This window comes from Somniosus microcephalus, chromosome 3 (genome assembly GCF_052327205.1).
Source record: "Somniosus microcephalus isolate GS21.2 chromosome 3, FLI_Smic_1.0, whole genome shotgun sequence".
Classification (NCBI taxonomy): domain Eukaryota; kingdom Metazoa; phylum Chordata; class Chondrichthyes; order Squaliformes; family Somniosidae; genus Somniosus; species Somniosus microcephalus.
Window position 1 is genome coordinate 357,953,473 of NC_140989.1, and position 20,112 is coordinate 357,973,584.

At 47.7% G+C, this 20,112-nt stretch overlaps 1 protein-coding gene across 1 annotated transcript in view; it reads right to left on the reverse strand.

The window, feature by feature from the left end:
* The window catches only part of adgrl4 (adhesion G protein-coupled receptor L4), a 191,119-nt gene that overhangs the window by 75,474 nt on the left and 95,533 nt on the right, over positions 1-20,112 (reverse strand). The window contains exon 9 of the mRNA XM_085978287.1: positions 16,978-17,151. Coding sequence (XP_085834413.1) covers positions 16,978-17,151 — 174 coding nt within the window. The remainder of the gene's footprint in view (positions 1-16,977; positions 17,152-20,112) is intronic.

Consider the following 20,112-nt stretch of genomic DNA (forward strand, 5'->3'; position numbering starts at 1 on the left):
TGTGGGACCTCAAGTTCCTCTTCGTCTACCTGGATGATATTCTAATTGCCAGTCCTACTAAGGAAGCACATACCTGTCACCTACACACGCTTTTTCAACGCCTCAGCCAACACGGCCTGATTATCAACCCGGCCAAGTGTCAGTTTGGCCTGCACCAAATTGACTTCCTGGGGCATCGCATCACCTCAGAGGGAGCGGTTCCTTTACCTTCGAAAGTAGAGGCAGTGACATCCTTTCCACGCCCGCAGAACATAAAGGCCCTGCAGGAATTCCTAGGCATGGTAAACTTTTACCACCATTTCGTGCCTAAGGCGGCACTACTCATGCAGCCCCTGTATGAGGCCCTCAAGGGCAAGACTGGCATGAACCCAGTAGACTGGACGGATGACATGGCCCGAGCGTTCGCCGACACCAAAAGCGCCTTAGCCAACGCGACTATGCTGGCGCACCCGCTGCCAGGAGCCACCATTGCCCTCACCACCGACGCGTTGGACTACGCAGTCGCCGACACCAAAAGTGCCTTAGCCAACGTGACTATGCTGGCGTACCCGCTGCCAGGAGCCACCATCGCCCTCACCACCGACGTGTCGGACTACGCAGTCGGTGCCGTGCAACAGCAGTGGGTGAACGGGATGTGGCAGCCGTGGCATTCTTCAGCCGTCAACTACGGCAGAACGAGAGAGCATATAGCACGTTCGACCGGGAGTTGCTCGCCCTTTTTCTGGCCATCCGCCATTTTCGGTTCCTACTGGAAGGACGTCCTTTCACCGCCTTTGTGGACCATAAGCCACTAACCTTTGCAATGGCCAAGACCGCCAAACCATGGTCAGCCCGACAGCAGTGTCAACTGACCTACATATCCGATTTCACCACGGATATAGAGCACGTAGCCGGTAAGGACAACCTGGTGGCAGACTGCCTCTCCCGCGCAATCGTCAATACGGTTCATTTGGGCATCGACTACGCCCTCATGGCAGCGGACCAAGCCTCAGACCTGGAAGTCCAAGCTTACAGAATGGCCATCACTGGCCTCCAGTTGGCCGACGTCAAGTTCCATTCGGCAGGTACCACACTGTTGTGTGACGTCTCCGTACAGGATCCTCGCCCTGTCGTGCCGGTCGTCTTGCGCCGCAAAGTGTTCGACGCCATACATGGGTTGTCACACCCAGGAATGAAGGCCTCTCAGAAACTGATGTCAGTGAAATTTGTATGGCATGGCATGCATAAGGATGTCCGCGACTGGGCTAACACCTGCGTGGTCTGCCAAAAGGCCAAGGTACAGCGCCACATCAAAGCTCCGTTGGCCACCTTCACAGTTCCGGAGCGACGTTTTGACCATGTCAATGTGGACCTGGTAGGACCACTCCCATCCTCCCATGGTTTTTCACACATCCTGACCATGGTTGACCGCACCACCAGATGGCCGGAGGCGGTCCCCCTGTCATCCACTACTTCGGTGGAAGTTGCCACGGCGTTCATTTCCTCCTGGATCTCCCGTTTCGGAGTGCCCGCAGATATTTCGTCAGACAGGGGACCGCAGTTTTCCTCCGAACTCTGGAATGCAGTGGCCCAAGGACTCGGTGTCAAATTACACTGCACCACAGCCTACCATACACAGGCGAATGGCCTCTGCGAACGCTTCCACCGGTCAATGAAAGCCGCCCTGAGGGCCAGCCTCCAGGATGCTGGATGGGCAGATAAGCTACCGTGGGTCCTGTTGGGCCTTCGCACGGTCCCCAAAGAAGACCTTCATTCTTCATCAGCGGAGCTTGTGTATGGTCAGCCGCTGCGAGTCCCAGGGGACTTCCTACCAACATTGACGGAGCCATGGCCCACGTCTGCCCAGCTTACTAGTCACCAAGAGGCGGCCAGATGTTTCACACCGGTGCCCACTTCGCACCACGGGCTGCAGAGGTCACACGTTCCCACAGAGCTTCACAAGGCTGAATACGTTTTTATTCGCCATGACGCACATAGGGATCCGCTCAAGGCCCCATATATCGGTCCCTTCCGCGTGTTGGAAGCAGGGGCCAAAACCTTCACGGTAGATGTCGGTGGTAAACCGGACCACATTTCGGTCGACCGCTTAAAGCCAGCACATTTAGACCTTGGCCGCCCCGTCGAGACAGCACAACCGCCGAGACGGGGTCGGCCACCCATCGTCATTACGGCAGACCAAGTGCGACCGCCCGCCAGACCGCCAGCCGCCCAGCAGTCTCCGCCTCGAGAGTACAGGAGTCGCGCTGACAGGCTCGTCAGACCCCCTCACCGTTTTGACTTTGTCCGTTAAAGCGAATTCTGGGGGGGCGCATGTGGCAGAACCACTGAATGACTCTGGCTAACTGTATATAATTCTCTTTAACGATGCTCTAACACCAGCCTAAACCTGTACCATTGTGTTAGGCATTACTGTGTTTTGTATATAGAGTTTGCATGTACGGGGCGTGGCCCCTTTAAGAGCACGGGAAAACGCGGGCAAACACGATGACGTCAGGTCATAAACCACGGGGCTGCCCAGGCAGTCCTCATGGCATCTCCGTTGAGTAAAGACCTGTTTAATTGTTCTCTTGTGTCGATCTCCGTTATTCGTTGGAATTCATTAATTCCTACATTGGTGACCCCGTTTTTGTGAACGTTTTCACAAAAGAAGAGCACAGCATGGAGGCAAACGCCGTTTCGCTGAAGCTACCGCAGTTCTGGGAGCAGCAAGCGCCCTCATGGTTTATTCAGGTCGAGGCCCAGTTCGCCCTGAGGAACATCGATGCGGATCAGACTAAGTACCTTTATGTGGTCTCTGCACTTGACAGCTCGACTGCCTCTCGGATCGTCAGCCTCCTCGAAAAACCCCCAACGGAGCGCAAGTATAAAACCCTCAAAGCGCGGTTACTGCAGGTTTTCGGGCTCACAAAATCGGAGTGCGCCCGTCGATTACTCGCTATGCCCGGGCTCGGGGACTCCAAGCCTTCAGAATTGATGAGCCAAATGCTCACACTCCTGGGCTCAGAACGGGAATGTTTCTTATTTCGCGAGATTTTCCTCAGCCAACTGCCTGAACAGGTACAAGCTGCCCTGGCCAGATCTGAAATTGAAGACTGCGCAACACTCGCTGCGGAGGCTGGCAAAATTTTCGCTGTAACTCGGCAGCACTGCGCCGCCACGAGGCACCCATCCCCCGCAGATGCCGCCCCAGCTCGTCAGCCTGCTTGGCTGTGTTTCTACCACACGCAGTTCGGCGCGAAGGCGAAGTGTTGCCGCCCTCCCTGCAGTTTTCCCCCAAAAAACAAACAACAACTGACACTGCGACCACCGAGGAACGGGTCTAACGGGCACCCCGCGGCCGCGATGGCGATCGGCAATGCGGGAAAATTGCTGTTCATCACTGATACTCTCTCCGGTCATCGTTTTCTGTGCGACACTGGAGCGCAGTGCAGCATTTTACCCGCGTCCGCCCTCGAAGTGCAGACGGGGAATCACGGCCGCACCCTTGAAGCGGCCAATGGCGGAACAATTCAGACCTTCGGCAGACGGCGAGTGGAGGTGTGCCTCGGGGGGCAACGTTTTCACTGGCAGTTTGTTACGGCCAAAGTTTCCCAGCCCCTCCTTGGCGCGGATTTCCTGTGCGCCAACAGCCTCCTGGTCGACGTTAGGAACCGGCGGCTGATCAACGCAGCAACTTTTAATTCACTTCCGTGTTACCGCAGTAACACTACGTCACGCACCGTCTCCTGTGTGTTCCCGACTCCTGATGAGTTCGCTCGCCTGCGAATTCCCCGACCTGACAAGACCCACGTTCTCCTCCACAACCACGAAACATGGTGCGGAACACGGCATCACCACCAACGGCCCCCCGGTCTACACGCGGGCCCGGCGCCTGGAACCTAGCAAGCTGGGGGTTGCAAAGGCGGAGTTCGCAACCATGGAACAGTTAGGGATTATTCGCCGGTCGAATAGTCCCTGGTCTTCACCCCTCCATATCGTCCCGAAGCCTGGTGGCGGATGGCGACCATGCGGCGACTATCGACGCCACCTCTCCTGATCGGTAGCCGATCCCCCACATCCAGGATTTCTCTGCCCATTTGGCAGGGAACACCGTGTTCTCAAAAGTCGACCTCGTCCGGGGCTACCACCAGGTCCCAGTTCATCCACAAGACATCCAGAAGACCACAGTCTCACCCCATTCGGCCTCTTCGAGTTTTTACGAATGCCGTTTGGGTTAAAGAACGCCGCCCAGGCTTTCCAATGCCTGATGGACTCCGTTTTGCGGGACCTCAAGTTCCTCTTCTTCTACCTGGATGATATTCTAATTGCCAGTCCAATAAAATGAACATACCTGTCAGCTACGCACCCTTTTTCGACGCCTCAGCCAACACGGCCTGATTATCAACCCGGCCAAGTGTCAGTTTGGCCTGCACCAAATTGAATTCCTGGGGCATCGCATCACCTCAGAGGGAACGGTTCCTTTACCTTCGAAAGTAGAGGCGGTGACATCCTTTCCACGTCTGCAGAACATAAAGGCCCTGCAGGAATTCCTAGGCATGGTAAGCTTTTACCACCATTTCGTGCCTAAGGCGGCACTACTCATGCAGCCCCTTTACGAGGCCCTCAAGGGCAAGACTGGCAAGAACCCGGTAGACTGGACGGATGACATGGCCCGAGCATTCGCCGACACCAAAAGTGCCTTAGCCAACGCGACTATGCTGGCGTACCCGCTGCCAGGAGCCACCATCGCCCTCACCACCGACGTGTCGGACTACGCAGTCGGTGCCGTGCAACAGCAGTGGGTGAACGGGATGTGGCAGCCGTGGCATTCTTCAGCCGTCAACTACGGCAGAATGAGAGAGCATATAGCACGTTCGACCGGGAGTTGCTCGCCCTTTTTCTGGCCATCCGCCATTTTCAGTTCCTACTGGAAGGACGTCCTTTCACCGCCTTTGTGGACCATAAGCCGCTAACCTTTGCAATGGCCAAGACCGCCGAACCGTGGTCAGCCCGACAGCAGCGTCAACTGACCTACATATCCGAATTCACCATGGATATACAGCACGTGCCGGTAAGGACAACCTGGTGGCAGACTGCCTCTCCCGCGTGATCGTCAATATGGTTCATTTGGGCATTGACTACGCCCTCATGGCAGCAGACCAAGCCTCAGACCCGGAAGTCCAAGCTTACAGAACGGCCATCACTGGCCTCCAGTTGGCTGACGTCAAGTTCCATTCGGCAGGTACCATGCTGTTGTGTGATGTCTCTGTACAGGATCCTCGCCCTGTCGTGCCGGTCGTCTGGCACTGCAAAGTGTTCGACGCCATACATGGGTTGTCACACCCAGGAATGAAGGCCTCTCAGAAACAGATGTCAGCGAAATTTGTATGGCATGGTATGCATAAAGATGTCCGCGACTGGGCTAACACCTGCATGGTCTGCCAAAAGGCCAAGGTACAGCGCCAAATCAAAGCTCCGTTGGCCACCTTCACAGTTCCGGAGCGACGTTTTGACCATGAGTGCTGTGGCATTGAGTGCTGCTAGAGTTTGGGAAGTGGGAGAAAAGTCATTTAAGTGTATTTTGTGAATTTTAGTGTGTTAAAAAGTTAATTATTTGAAGTGAGTTTAATTTTTTAAGTGTATATTAAACTGCTCGGGAGTTTAAACCGGAAGTAGAATCCGGGTATAAAAGGGGCGGGACTAGTGCTGTTGCACAGAGTGCTGTGGCATTGAGTGCTGCTAGAGGTTGGGAAGTGGGAGAGTTCGGGCAAGTGGGAGGTGAGGGTGTGTTTTTTGCTCTGTTTTGTTCCCCACTCCCAGGCTTAGACAGCACTGCAGAAGAGGAGCAGCGAGACGAGTCAACCAAACAGGCCCCACACACAGTATTCAAGGAGGAGGTTGGTGATCAGCTGGTTGGTTGGTTTTCTTCCTTCTCTTTTATACCTTTAAGTTGGTAAGTCCTATTGAATAGTGGTGTAATACTATCATCTATATCGGGGCAGAGGGTCTTCATAACTAATAATAAGAAATGTAATTAATTACATAGATATGGGTGAACAGGTGATGTGTCACTGTTGCGAAATGTGGGAGCTGGTGGACCCCATTGAGGCTCACGGTGATTACATTTGCGATAAGTGTTTGCTGCTAGAGGAACTCAAGCTCCATGTTAAAGAGCTTGAGACCGAGCTTCAGACACTGCGACACATCAGGGAGGGGGAGAAGTTCCTGGACTCTATGTTTCAGGAGGTGGTCACACCTATGAAATTAATTAATGCAGATGTAGTCCATGGTCAGGGACAGGACGGTGTGACTACGAGTGAGGCAGGTACAGGGATCCAGGAGGTAGTGTTGAAGGAGCCTCAGCCCTTGCTCTTGTCAAGCAGGATCGAGATTCTTACTCCCGGTGAGGCCGGGAGCGGGGACTGCAGGGAGGATGAGAAACCTGGCCACAGCACCGTGGTACAGGGGGCCATTCAAGTGGAGGGAGTAAAAAGAAATGTTGTAGTGGTAGGGGATAGTATCATTAGGGGGATAGATAGGGTTCTCTGCAGTCAAGAGCGGGAGTCCCGAAGGCTGTGTTGCCTGCCCGGTGCCAGGGTTAAGGACATCTCTTCTGGGCTGGAAAGAAACTTGGAGTGGGAGGGGGAGGATCCAGTTGTCGTGGTCCATGTTGGTACAAACGACGTAGATAGGACAAGGAAGACGGTTCTGTTAAAGGAGTATGAGCAGCTAGGGGTCAAATTAAAAAACAGAACATCAAGGGTAATAATCTCTGGGTTATTACCTGAGCCACGAGCGAATTTGGCTAGGATAAATAAAATTAAAGAGTTAAATGCGTGGCTCAAAGACTGGTGTGGGAGAAATGGGTTTTGCTTCTTGGGACACTGGCACCAGTACTGGGACAGGAGGGAGCTGTTCCGTTGGGACGGACTCCACTTGGCCAGTGCTGGGACTAGAGTCCTGGCGAATCATATAACTAGGGCTGTAGAGAGGGCTTTAAACTAATTAGTGGGGGGGGGAGGTTTCTAGGGAGCAAATAATAGAAATGACAACGGAGAAGGTCATAGACTTAGGTAGCAGTGGGGGAATTAAAAAACAGAACGCGTCAGGAAGGGACAGAAGCTATGGAGTAAAAGGTAAAGTACTAAAAGGGGAAAAAACAGAAACTAAGTGTCACAAAACATATTTGAAAGTTCTTTATCTGAATTCACGTAGCATTCGTAATAAAATGAATGAGTTAACGGCACAAATAACTACATATGGGTATGATCTTGTGGTCATTAGAGAAACATGGCTGCAGGGTGACCATGACTGGGAAGTAAACATACCAGGTTATTTAACAATCAGGAAGGACAGGCAGGAAGGGAGGGGAGGTGGGGTGGCTATGTTAATAAAGGAAGGAATCACTATAATACAGAGAAATTATATCGGGTCAAAGGAGCAGGATAGTGAAACCGTTTGGGTGGAGATAAGGAATAATAAGGGGAAAAAAACACTAGTGGGCGTAGTCTATATGCCTCCGAACAGTTGCAACTCTGTTGGACGGAGTATTAATCAGGAAATAGTTGAGGTTTGTAATAAGGGAACAGCTATAATTATGGGGGATTTTAACTATCATATTAACTGGACAAATCAAATTGGGCAGAGCAGCCTTGAGGATGAGTTCATTGAGTGTATTAGGGATGGGTTTCTTGAGCAGTTTGTAACTGAACCGACCAGGGGGCAAGCAACCTTAGATTTGGTCCTGTGTAATGAGACGGGATTAATTAAAAATGTCCTAGTAAAGGATCCCCTTGGAATGAGTGACCATAACATGGTTGAATTCCATATTCAATTAGAGGGTGAGAAGGTTGGATCTCAAACAAGCGTGCTGAGCTTGAATAAAGGAGACTATGAAGGTATGAGAGTGGAATTGATTAGAGTGGACTGGGAAAATAGATTAATGGGTAAGACGGTACATGATCAGTGGTGTACATTTAAGGAGTTATATTACAACTTCCAAAAAATATATATTCCACTGAGGAAAAAAGGGTTTAAAAGAAAAGATAGCCAGCCGTGGCTAAGTAAAGTAATTAAGGATAGTATCCGACTAAAAACAAGGGCATATAAGGTAGCCAAATCTAGTGGGAGGATAGAAGATTGGGAAGACAGCAAAAAATAACTAAAAGATTGATTAAGAAAGGGAAGATAGATTATGAAAGTAAATTAGCAAAAAATATAAAAACAGATAGCAAAAGTTTCTATAGTTATATAAAAAGAAAAAGGGTGGCTAAAGTAAATGTTGGTCCCTTAGAGTATGAGACCAGGAAATTAATGGTGGGAAACATGGAGATGGCAAAAACGCTGAACAAATATTTTGTATCAGTCTTTACGGTAGAGGACACTAAGAATATCCCAACACTGGACAAACAGGGGGCTCTAGGGGGGGAGGAGCTAAATATGATTAAAATCACTAAGGAAGTGGTACTTGGTAAAATAATGGGACTCAAGGCGAATAATTCCCCTGGACCTGGTGGCTTACATCCTAGGGTCTTGAGGGAAGTGGCGTTAGGGATTCTGGATGCATTGGTAATAATTTTCCAAAACTCCCTGGACTCAGCAAAGGTCCCGGCAGATTGGAAAACTGCTAATGTAACACCCTTATTTAAAAAGGGTAGTAGGCAGAAGGCTGGAAACTATAGACCTGTTAGCCTAACATCTGTGGTTGGTAAAATGTTAGAGTCCATTATTAAGGAGACAGTAACAGGACATTTGGATAAACATAATTTAATAGGACAAACTCAGCATGGTTTCATGAAGGGAAAGTCATGTTTGACAAATTTGCTTGAGTTCTTTGAGGAAGTAACATACAGGGTGGATAAAGGGGAACCAGTGGACGTAGTGTATTTAGACTTCCAAAAGGCATTTGACAAGGTGCCACACAAAAGATTATTGCTCAAGATAAAAAATCACGGGATTGGGGGTAATATTCTGGCGTGGGTGGAGGATTGGCTCTCTAACAGAAAGCAGAGAGTTGGGATAAATGGTTCATTCTCAGACTGGCAATCAGTAACTAGTGGTGTTCCGTAGGGGTCAGTGCTGGGTCCCCAACTCTTTACAATCTATATTAACGATTTGGAGGAGGGGACCAAGTGTAACATATCAAAGTTTGCAGATGATACAAAGATGGGAAGGAAAGTAGTGAGTGAGGAGGACATAAAAAACCTGCAAAGGGACATAGACAGGCTAAGTAAGTGGGCAGAGATTTGGCAGATGGAATGCAATACTGGAAAGTGTGAGGTTATGCACTTTGGCAGGAAAAGTCACAGAGCAAGTTATTATCTTAATGGCAAGAAACTGGAAAGTACTGTAGTACAAAGGGATCTGGGGGTCCTGGTGAACGAAACTCAAAAAGTTAGTATGCAGGTGCATCAAGTGATCAAGAAGGCCAATGGAATGTTGGCTTTTATTGCTAGGGGGATAGAATATAAAAACAGGGAGGTATTGCTGCCGTTGTACAAGGTATTGGTGAGACCGCACCTGGAATACTGCATACAGTTTTGGTGTCCATACTTAAGAAAAGACATACTTGCGCATGAGTCAGTACAAAGAAGGTTCACTCGGTTAATCCCGGGGATGACGGGGTGGTCATATGAGGAGAGGTTGAGTAGATTGGGACTCTACTCATTGGAGTTCAGAAGAATGAGAGGCGATCTTATTGAAACATATAAGATTGTGAAGGGGCTTGATCGGGTGGATGCGGTGAGGATGTTCCCAATGATGGGTGAAACTAGAACTAGGGGGCATCATCTTAGAATAAGGGGCTGCTCTTTCAAAACTGAGATGAGGAGAAACTTCTTCACTCAGAGTGTAGTAGGTTTGTGGAATTTACTGCCCCAGAAAGCTGTGGCAGCTACATCATTAAATAAATTTAAAACAGAAATAGACAGTTTCCTAGAAGTAAAGGGAATTAAGGGTTACGGGGGAGCGGGCAGGAAATTGGACATGAGTCTAGGTTCGGAATGGTCATGGCCCTGTGGGTAGTGGAGTGGGCCCAGGGGCCATGTAGCCTGGTTCTGCTCCTACTTCTTGTGTTCTAATTCTGTGTTAGATTTCAGGAGATGGTTTTATTCCTGTTCCTGGCTGGGGTGGAGATCGCCTTTACAGATGGTAAGTACTGTAGAAAATATAGGGACAGAGTGATCTCCTGGATGAGTTTTGATCGCCTAGATGGGTCGGAGAGGAATTTCCCAGATTTTTTCTCCCAAATTGGCAATTGGGTTTTTTATCTAGTTTTTCGCCTCTCCCGGGAGATCACATGGGTTCGGGTGGATGGAGAGTGATAAGAACATAAGAACATAAGAAATAGGAGCAGGAGTAGGCCAATTGGCCCCTCGAGCCTGCTCCGCCATTCAATAAGATCATGGCTGATCTGATCCTAACCGCCAATCCACTATGACAGGACTATCTCCTGAATCTAACAGCATTAGACACACGAAAAACAGGAGCAGGATCAGGCTACACGGCCCCTGGGCCCGCTCCGCTACCCACAGGGCCATGACCTATCCGAACCTAGACTCATGTCCAAATTCCTGCCCGCTCCCCGTAACCCTTAATTCCCTTTTCTACTAGGAAACTGTCTATTTCTGTTTTAAATTTATGTAATGATGTAGCTTCGACAGCTTTTTGGGGCAGCATATTCCATGGACCTACCACTCTCTGAGTGAAGTAGTTCCTCCTCATCTCAGTTTTGAAAGAGCAGCCCCTTATTCTAAGACTATGCCCCCTAGTTCTAGTTTCACCCATCATCTGGAACATCCTCCCTGCATCCACCCGATCCAACCCCTTCATAATCTTATATGTTTCAATAAGATCGCCTCTCATTCTTCTGAACTCCAATGAGTAGAGTCCCAATCTACTCAACCTCTCCTCATATGTCCATCCCCTCATCCCCGGGATTAATCGAGTGAACCTTCTTTGTACTGACTCGAGAGCAAGTATGTCCTTTCTTAAGTATGGACACCAAAACTGTATGCAGTATTCCAGGTGCGGTCTCACCAATACCTTGTACAACTGAAGCAATACCTCCCTATTTTTATATTCTATCCCCCTAGCAATGAAAGCCAACATTCCATTGGCCTTCTTAATCACTTGCTGCACCTGCATACTAGCCTTTTGAGTTTCGTGCACCAGGACCCCCAGATCCCTTTGTACTAGAAGATTTGAGGTTAGGATCAGATCAGCCATGATCTTATTGAATGGTGGAGCAGGCTCGAGGGGCCGATTGGCCTAATCCTGCTCCTATTTCTTATGTTCTTATGTTCTTATGTAAACCGGACCACACTTCGGTCGACCGCTTAAAGCCAGCACATTTAGACTTCGACCGCCCCGTCGAGACAGCACAACCACCGAGACGGGGTCGGCCACCCATCGTCATGACGGCAGACCAAGTGTGACCGCCCGCCAGACCGCCAGCCGCCCAGCAGCCTCCGCCGCCTCGAGAGTACAGGAGTCGTTCTGACAGGCTCGTCAGACCCCCTCACCATTTGACTTTGTCCGTTACAGCAAATTCTGGGGGGGGGCGCACGTGGCAGAACCACTGAATGACTCTGGCTAACTGTATATAATTCTCTTTAACGATGTTCTAACACCAGCCTAAACCTGTACCATTGTGTTAGGCATTACTGTGTTTTGTATATAGAGTTTGCATGTACGGGGCATGGCCCCTTTAAGAGCACGGGAAAACGCGGGCAAATGCGATGACGTCATGTCGTAAACCACGGGGCTGCCCAGGCAGTCCTCGTGGCATCTGCATTGAGTAAAGACCTGTTTAATTGTTCTCTTGTGTCGATCTCCGTTATTAGTTGGAATTCGTTAATTTCTACACCATCTCCTTTCACCTTGCACCATCATCCCTTTGGTCATTTAATCACTCCTGTCTTCCACCCTATCACAGACCTTCCCTTTTGTTCTTTCCTCCCCTCCTCCCTTTCCCTGCCCCTGCACCTGCTTAAAACCTGTTACATCGCTAACATTTTCCAGATCTGACGAAAGGTCATCGACCTGAAACATTAACTCTGTTTCTCTCTCCACATCTGCTGAGTATTTCCAGCATTTTCTGTTTTAATTTCGGATTTCCAGCATTCGCAGTATTTTACTTTTGTAGATTGAAAAATATTCTACTTCTCCCTTTCCCAGCCGAGCAGACAACTGATTTTCCCCTCAACTTCCTCTTCCTCTTGCTCGCCGTCTATCTGGTGCCAAGGGCTGTGCCCTCATAATGTTGAGGTTGTGCAGCATGCAGCAGAGCACCACGAATCATGACAGCTGCTCTGCCGAGTAATGCAGGGCTCCTCCAGATCGTTCCAGGCAGCAGAAGCGTTGTTTCAGCACGCCAAAGGTTTGCTCTATCACATTTCGTGTGACAGCATGGCTTTCATTGTATGCATGCTGCCCACATGTGTGTGGGTTGCGCATCAGACTCATGAGCCATGTCAGCTGGTCAGTGGAAAGCCGAGTGCAAAGGGTAATTTATTTATAACTAGCAGGGGAGCCCCACGGTGCGAGGGCAATTTTGGGCTGCGCGGTCTCCTTGCCCCTGTCTGTCCCCCCTCTGGGGCCTGGCCGATGTGTGGGCCGGAAGCCTGGGACTGGTTTTGGGCTGTCAGCAGTTGGAGAAGCCTAGGCCCATTTTGAATTGTTTTTTAACCTAAACATTTCTAGCTTTTCATACCTTCAAAGATGAAAGTTAAAGTACTTATAAAACATTTTTGGTAAATGTTATTTTTTTTTAGAAGAAACTGACTTGGATTACGAAAGTTTTGAGCTGCCCTGGCTGATGTATAATGGCTGACAGATCCCTGAGATGAAAACGATTAGTCCGGCCCACACACACACCGATTGGTCAACCATCAGGTGACTGAACACAGACAAACGGAACGAATCGCTTTTATATATAGATAGATGTACAGTGGAGCCTCCACTCTCTGCCATGATGTAGGGGAACTCACCCAGTGGACAATGAAATTGCTAGATAATTGAGAGGCTCCAAAGTTTGCTCTCACACATATCGTAAAGCAATTTCCTCACCACAGGACTGAAGGGAAGTACAATGCACACAGTATAAGTTGAATTTGATGTTTCTTTGTATGTCAGGTTGATTTATGTCAGTCAGAATCATGACACAGAAGGAGGCCATTCGGCCCATAGCGCCTGTGCCGGCTCTTTGAAAAAGCTATCCAATTATTTCCACTCCCCTGCTATTTCCCCATTACCCTGCAAATTTTTCCTTTTCGAGTACATATCCAATTGCCTTTTGAAAGTTACTACTGAAACTGCTCCCACCACCCTTTCAGGCAGTGCATTCCAGATCACTACAACTCACTGCCTAGTGTACAAGTATGCATGTTTGCTCAGTGTTCTCCACCACTGAATAGCCCACTGACACTGATCATGCAGGGGATAAAACACATCGGAAAAGACTTGAACGAGACACCTGGCACACAGTGAATCCCATCCCGCCAGGGACCTTCAGGAGAGCAAGAGCAAAAATATAATGGGGAAAAAAAACCTGCACTTCAGCTATCCAACAATGATCTGATCTCTTCAGTTGTTTCCCAGTAACGGGAGTCTTGTTAAACTGGTAGTAACGTCGAACCTAACCATCAGTATGTTAGAAAAGATTTAAATCAGCGTTTCATATTATCTCAACTATCAGTGTCAAGCAAACTATCTGATTGATTATTCTCAACAACAATTCTGGATCGAAGAAGCAGAGATTGACTTGGGTGAGACATGTTCTGGAATTTGAGGCTGGAACAGTGTCAGCCATGGCTCAGTGGGTAGCACTCTCGTCTCTGAGGCAGAAGGTTGTGGGTTCATAGTCCCGCTCCAAGAGACTTGAGTGTTAAATCTAGCCAGCCACTCCAATCCCGAATTGAGGGAGTGCTACACTGTCGGAGGTAGTGCCCTTGAATTTGCGGTCGGAGGCTTCCCGTGGGGAAATGCCTCCAATCTGCAAATAAAATGCCCGCGTACCTGGTGGTCTGGGAGGTATGGAGACTCGTGCTCCTGGGCCTCTCCGGATACCCACGTATTCCAGGGGCACTTGCGAGCCATCAGTGCCCCTGGGATACATGGGTACCCAGAGAGAGGCCCAGGAGCATGAGTCGCCGGACCACCAGGGGCGCAGATGGTTCACAAGTGCCCCTGGGATCACGTGGGCCAGCCCAACCAATAAAAGAAGGGGATCCCCATTCATATTTATGGGGATTCTGTATGTACAGAAACCCCATAAGTATGAATGGGAACACCCAAAAAATACACCTAGACATCAAATTTTAAAATTAATTAAAATGCCATTTAATTAAATATTCAAAACAAAAATAAATTTACATGTTTTAAAGGAACTAAAAATAAACTTACCTTATTGTACTGGTTTTTTAATGTATAAATGATTGATAAAAAAATTTATGTTTTTTTAAACTCTTACGCTGGTAAAAGCAGGCCCTACGCCTGTTTTTACCAGGTGTACAAATTTCACGGGCATTCGCTGGGCAGAAGTTGGGCAAATAGCCCAACTCTCCGCCCACGGGTGCCCTTTTCCCAGGGGTGCATTGGATCTGTCGCAAGTTCCGGGTTTTCCCGCACGCGCTTAGCACCTGATACGCACCCGTAGGGGCCACAAATTACGGGCCATTGTCTTTTGGATGGGACTTTAAACTGAGGCCCCATCTACCCTCTCAGGAAATGAGCACTCTCCTATCAAGCTCAATGAGTTGAATGCATATGAGAGACCAGTAAGAAAGACTTGCATTTATATAGCGCCTTTCACGGCTTCAGGATGTCCCAAAGCACTTTACAGCCAATGAAGTACTTTTAAAGTGTAGTCACTGTTGCAATGTAGAGAAAAATGGCAGCCAATTCACGCACAGCAAGATCAATATGATAATGACCAGAATTTTTTTTAGTGATGTTGGTTAATGGATAAATATTTGCCAGATAACCAGGGAGAACTCCCCTGCCTTATTCAAATTAGTGCCACAGAATCATTTACGTCTACCTGAGAGGGAAGATGGGGCCTTGGTTTAATGTCTCATCCGAGAGATGGCACCTCCGAGAGTGCGGCAATCCCTCACTACGGCAGTGGTGTGTCGGGCTAGAGTTTGTGCTCAGGTGTCTGGAGTGGGACCTGAACCCACAACCTTCTGACTCAGAGGCTTCTACTGAGCCATGGCTGACACTGTAATATGTTAAAGTTGCTGTCCATGTATATGAAATCATTTCTTGTTCTTTGCACTTCAGCTCGTCAAAGGCATAACAACTGTAAATGTCTTCTATAAACCTATAAAATTCTGTCAGGCCTGGACAGACTAGATGCAGGAAGGATGTTTCTGATGGCCGGGGAGTCCAGAACCAGTGGTCATAGTCTAAGGATAAGGGGTAAGCCATTTAGGACTGAAATGAGGAGGAATTTCTTCACCCAGAGAGTGGTGAACCTGTGGAATTCTCTGCCACAGAGGGCGGTGGAGGCCAGTTCATTAAATATATTCAAGAAGGAGTTGGATATATTTCTTGAGGCTAAAGGGATCAAGGGATATGGGGAGAAGGCAGGGACAGGGTACTGAATTTGGATGATCAGCCATGATCTCACTGAATGGCGGAGCAGGCTCGAAGGGCCGAATGGCCTACTCCTGCTCCTATCTTCTATGTTCTATGTTTCTATGACTTGCGGAAGCTCATGACAGATAAGAACGGGAGAATTTTTAGCAACAGGAAGTGACCATTATAAGCCAAACACAGGAACAAGGAAAATATGTAGGGACAGTCGTACTCCATCTCACCAGTCCTGGAATCATGAAATCCCATACACTACTATATATCTCTTCAGTCACTTTCACTGAATTTGTAATCATTTTCCAAATACTTTGGAAATGGGAATTTTGGGAATGGGAACTGAAGGGTGGGAAATATTACACCCTGATCAAGAAAGAGGGAAAGATAAAGTTTATCATGAGATAAAGAGAGGTAAGTTAGAAGGAATGGTTCCACACCGAGTGTTATTAAAACACACAATGCTTTGCCACAAGTGGCTATTGAGGAAGAGACTATATCATCATGCATAAAGTAATTGGACGAGTATTTGAAAAGGAAGAATATAAAAGGATACAGGGAAAGGCAGGGAAATGGGGTTAGAGTAAGCAGCTGCAGTTGAAGAACTAGTACCAGCACAGGCACGATGGGCCTAATGGCCTCCTTCTGTGCTGTAATTTATGATTCTACAAACCAAGAACAAACCATCATTTTTTTCAGACATCAATCCACCTACTCACCTCCTCCCCATCTCCCTCACTCCCTTCTCCGTCTAGAAATGCGTTCAATTGTGCCGTAACCCATTGATACGGTTCGCCTCACTCTTCTTTCTGGTTAATTATTCCAGAACCCCATTAGCCTCTGGGTGAAAACCCTGCCTCAGACTTCCCTTCTCAGCTATGGCTTGGTGGGTAGCGCTCTCTCCTGCTGAGTCTAGAAGGATTGTAGGTTCAAATCCCACTCCAAGAAATCTAGGCTGAATCATCCAGCGCAGTACTGAGAGAGCGCTTTACTGTCAGAGGTGCCGTCTTTCAGATGAGATGTTTAACCAAGGCCCCATCTGTCCTCTCAGGTGGTACTATTTTGAAGCATGCAGGGGAGTTCTCCCAGGTGTCCTGATCAATATTTATCCCTCAACCAACAGCACTAAAAACAGATTATCTGGTCATTATCACATTGCTGTTTGTGGGACCTTGCTGTGCACAAATTGGCTGCCATGTTTTCTACATTACAGCAGTGACTACGCTTCAAATAAGTACTTCAATGGCTGTAAAACACTTTGGAACGTCCTGAGGTCGTGAAAGGCGCTATATAAATGCAAGATCTTTCTTTCTTGTCTCTAAATTCCACATTTCTAACTTGCGTTACTGTTATCTGAACCATCAGCATCGTGAACAATGACTCCCTCTGTATAACCCTGATACTTACACTGATCTGGGAGGACGACATCAGGACCGCAAAATTGGTCAGGTGATTACATCTGCAGGTGGTGTGTGTGGTGTTGAAGCGGAGGGTCTCACACCCTTCAGTGGCCCACTCACCCTCCATGCTGAAAGTGGAGTAATTCCAAAACACACAGACAGCTTTCTCCGTCTCTAGAGGCTAAAATAAAATTGGAATGCAAGGGGTCAGAATGATGTTCAGCTGGATGGATGCCTATCGATAAATACCCCCATGCTGCGAACAATATCTGTGCGAAGCTGAAAAGCAAGAGGATAAAATGTAAAAAGGCCAAAGCTGTTAATCATGGATATTAAAATTATGATCTGTTTAAAAGCATTATTATATGAAGGTCATTTAACAAATAAATTACTTCCTTTAATTAGAAATTCCCCATTAAACAGGCCCGGGTACAACATTTATCAAGGAACTTTTCTTGTTTAAGTATTAAACATTTATTAGTTAAATTATTTATTCACTTTGTATTTATTCGATATTCTGCCAAATTTTAGCGACTCGAAGTTGCATAACAGAATGTGGAGATTAATAGGGATGTTAAATCTCAGGGGGAATGTGCTTTGTTCACGGACAGCAGTCAGGGCTGGCTGGTTTTTCCCTCTGCATAGCCTAGAGCTGAACTTTCTGTCCCACCTTGGCTAACTCAGCATAGACCAGGGTCCAAACCTGGGATCTCTTTGCTTGTGAGCCTCACCAAGCAGTTCCTTAAACCAATGGTTCTCAAACTTTTTTGTTTGGTGGACCCTTTTCAAATGGATTAGTAATCATGGACAACCCCCCCCCCCATCTAAATTATAATACTATATAATACTCATAATACGAAAGTGCTGCTTGCAATGTGTGTTTTATTAAAGCATCGCTTCTTTGCTTATGCTGTAGTTCGCTTTACCAACTCCCGGCAAAATAAAACTATTTCAAATAATAAAACTACAATGTGCAGTTTCCATAAAAGCCAATCCACGATTTATATTTATTTACTATTTTTATGGTTGGTTTTATCTATGTCCACAAATTTGCGCTTTTTCAAAACTTGTTTACTTTATTTGACAGCCAGCGATTTGCGGCTACCGAGGGAGATATATCATTTTCGGTTATTGTAGTTTTGTTCATTTTTGAGGATTTTTATGTACCATTGCAAAGAAAGATATATCGTGTATACACAACGAGAAAGAAATTCTTTTACTGATTTGAGGACTGCCTTGATCACCATTTCGCTTATAGCGAGATTAGGTCATCGTTGAAGTATGTAGCTTGCCCGTGTTTTTATTGTGGGCTGTTTGAGGTAGGATGCGGTAGACATAATGGCCCAGAAATTCGGGTCTCCACGGGTGAGTACACACGGGGTACTCACCCGTAGGCCCGATGGAAGTGCCGGTTTCCTGCATGCACTGCGCATACACGGGAAACTGGCACTTCCGTTCCTCTGAACGAAGAGGTTCAGAGGTCAAACGCGTGCGCGGGAGAGGCTGCGCATGCGCATCGAACATCCTTTTTTTTACAGGTTTTCCCGGGAGGGTAAGCCTGCAGAATTTAGGAATATAAAAAGCAGGCGTAAGGCCTGCTTTTTACAAGGTAAGTGGTGAATTAATTAAAATTAAAACATTTTTTCCACAGGTTTATTATTTTTTAATACTTTAAAGCAAGGTAAGTTGATTTTTAGACCCGTTAGAAAATAAAATTATTTTTTTCAAAAATTTAAATTATTGTTTAAAATAGTTATTTCATGTAATTTATAGTTTATTTAAAAAATGTGATTTAAAAAAAAAATTATTTGAAGATTTAGTGCTATTTTGGGGCCGTAGTATTTATAAGTCTTGACAGCACTTCCTGTCAGACTTATGAATGAAGCATTCCCTGCTCCGATTGGCTGCCCATGGCCCACGTGATCCCAGGGGACGCATCGAACGAACTGCGCCCCTGGGATACGCAAGCACTGCGTGCCGGCAGCTGGACCAGGCCCCGGATCGGAATTCCACGGGAGCCCACAGCTCAACGGCCGGCGCGCAAGGTAAGTGCAGACCGGGGGCTTGCACCCGCAGGAAGTCCCCGACCCGAATTTCTGGGCCAATGCATTTAAATTAATAGGCATTGATATCACTAAAAGCTTGTAAAATCATAATCATGCTTGCTTATTTAACACAACAGATAGATGTGACTTCTAGTATGCTGAACTGCCATAGTGTCCTGTCTTGGGGGTGTTAGTGTAAGTTGCTGGTATTGTATCGGGTAGCCTCTGTCTATTTGAGGAATGGGTTGTGTCATTGTTTAGGAATTCCGGCACCCTGCAGGAGCGGTGAAACCTACATCAATGCTCAGCTACCGTTTGTACATCAATTTAACGCAGTGATTTCTAGGTGCAGTTCAGAGCAACAGGTGAGTTGCGGGTCATTCTTCTTCTTAGGCAGTCCCTCGGAACCGAGGATGACTTGCTTCCACGTTAAAAATGAGTTCTCAGGTGACTGATGAGTCCAATGCGGGACCTACAGTCTCTGTCACAGGTGGGGCAGACGGTGGTTGAAGGGGCGGGTGGGTGGGGTGCTTGGGTTGACGTGCGGTCCTTGTGCTGCCTGCGCTTGGCTTCCGCTTGCTCCCGGCGAAGAGACTCAAGGTGTTCAACGCCTTCCCGGATGCTTCTCCTCCACTTTGTGTGGCCTTGGGCCAAGGATTCCCAGGTGTCGGTGGGGATGTTGCACTTTTTCAAGGAGGCTTTGAGGGTGGCCTTGAAGCGTTTCCTCTGCCCACCTGGGGCTCTCTTGCTGTGTCGGAGCTCCAAGTAAAGCGCTTGCTTTGGGAGTCTCGTATCGGGCATGCGGACAATGTAACCCGTCCATCAGAGCTGATTGAGCGTGGTCAAAGCTTCAATGCTGGGGGTGTTGGCCTGAGCGAGAACACTGACGTTGGTGCGCCTATCCTGCCAATGGATTTTATTACAAACTTAATGTTGACACCTAGGGGAGGCATTTTTGAGTTTAAAACATTTTTAGTGCTGTGTCCAGAATTTAATTGCAACCATTGTGCGTGCGTTAAGTATAAACATTTAATTTCATAAACTGTCACCAAATTATCATTCAGCCATGTATCGATGTTAGCCGTTTTCCAATAGTA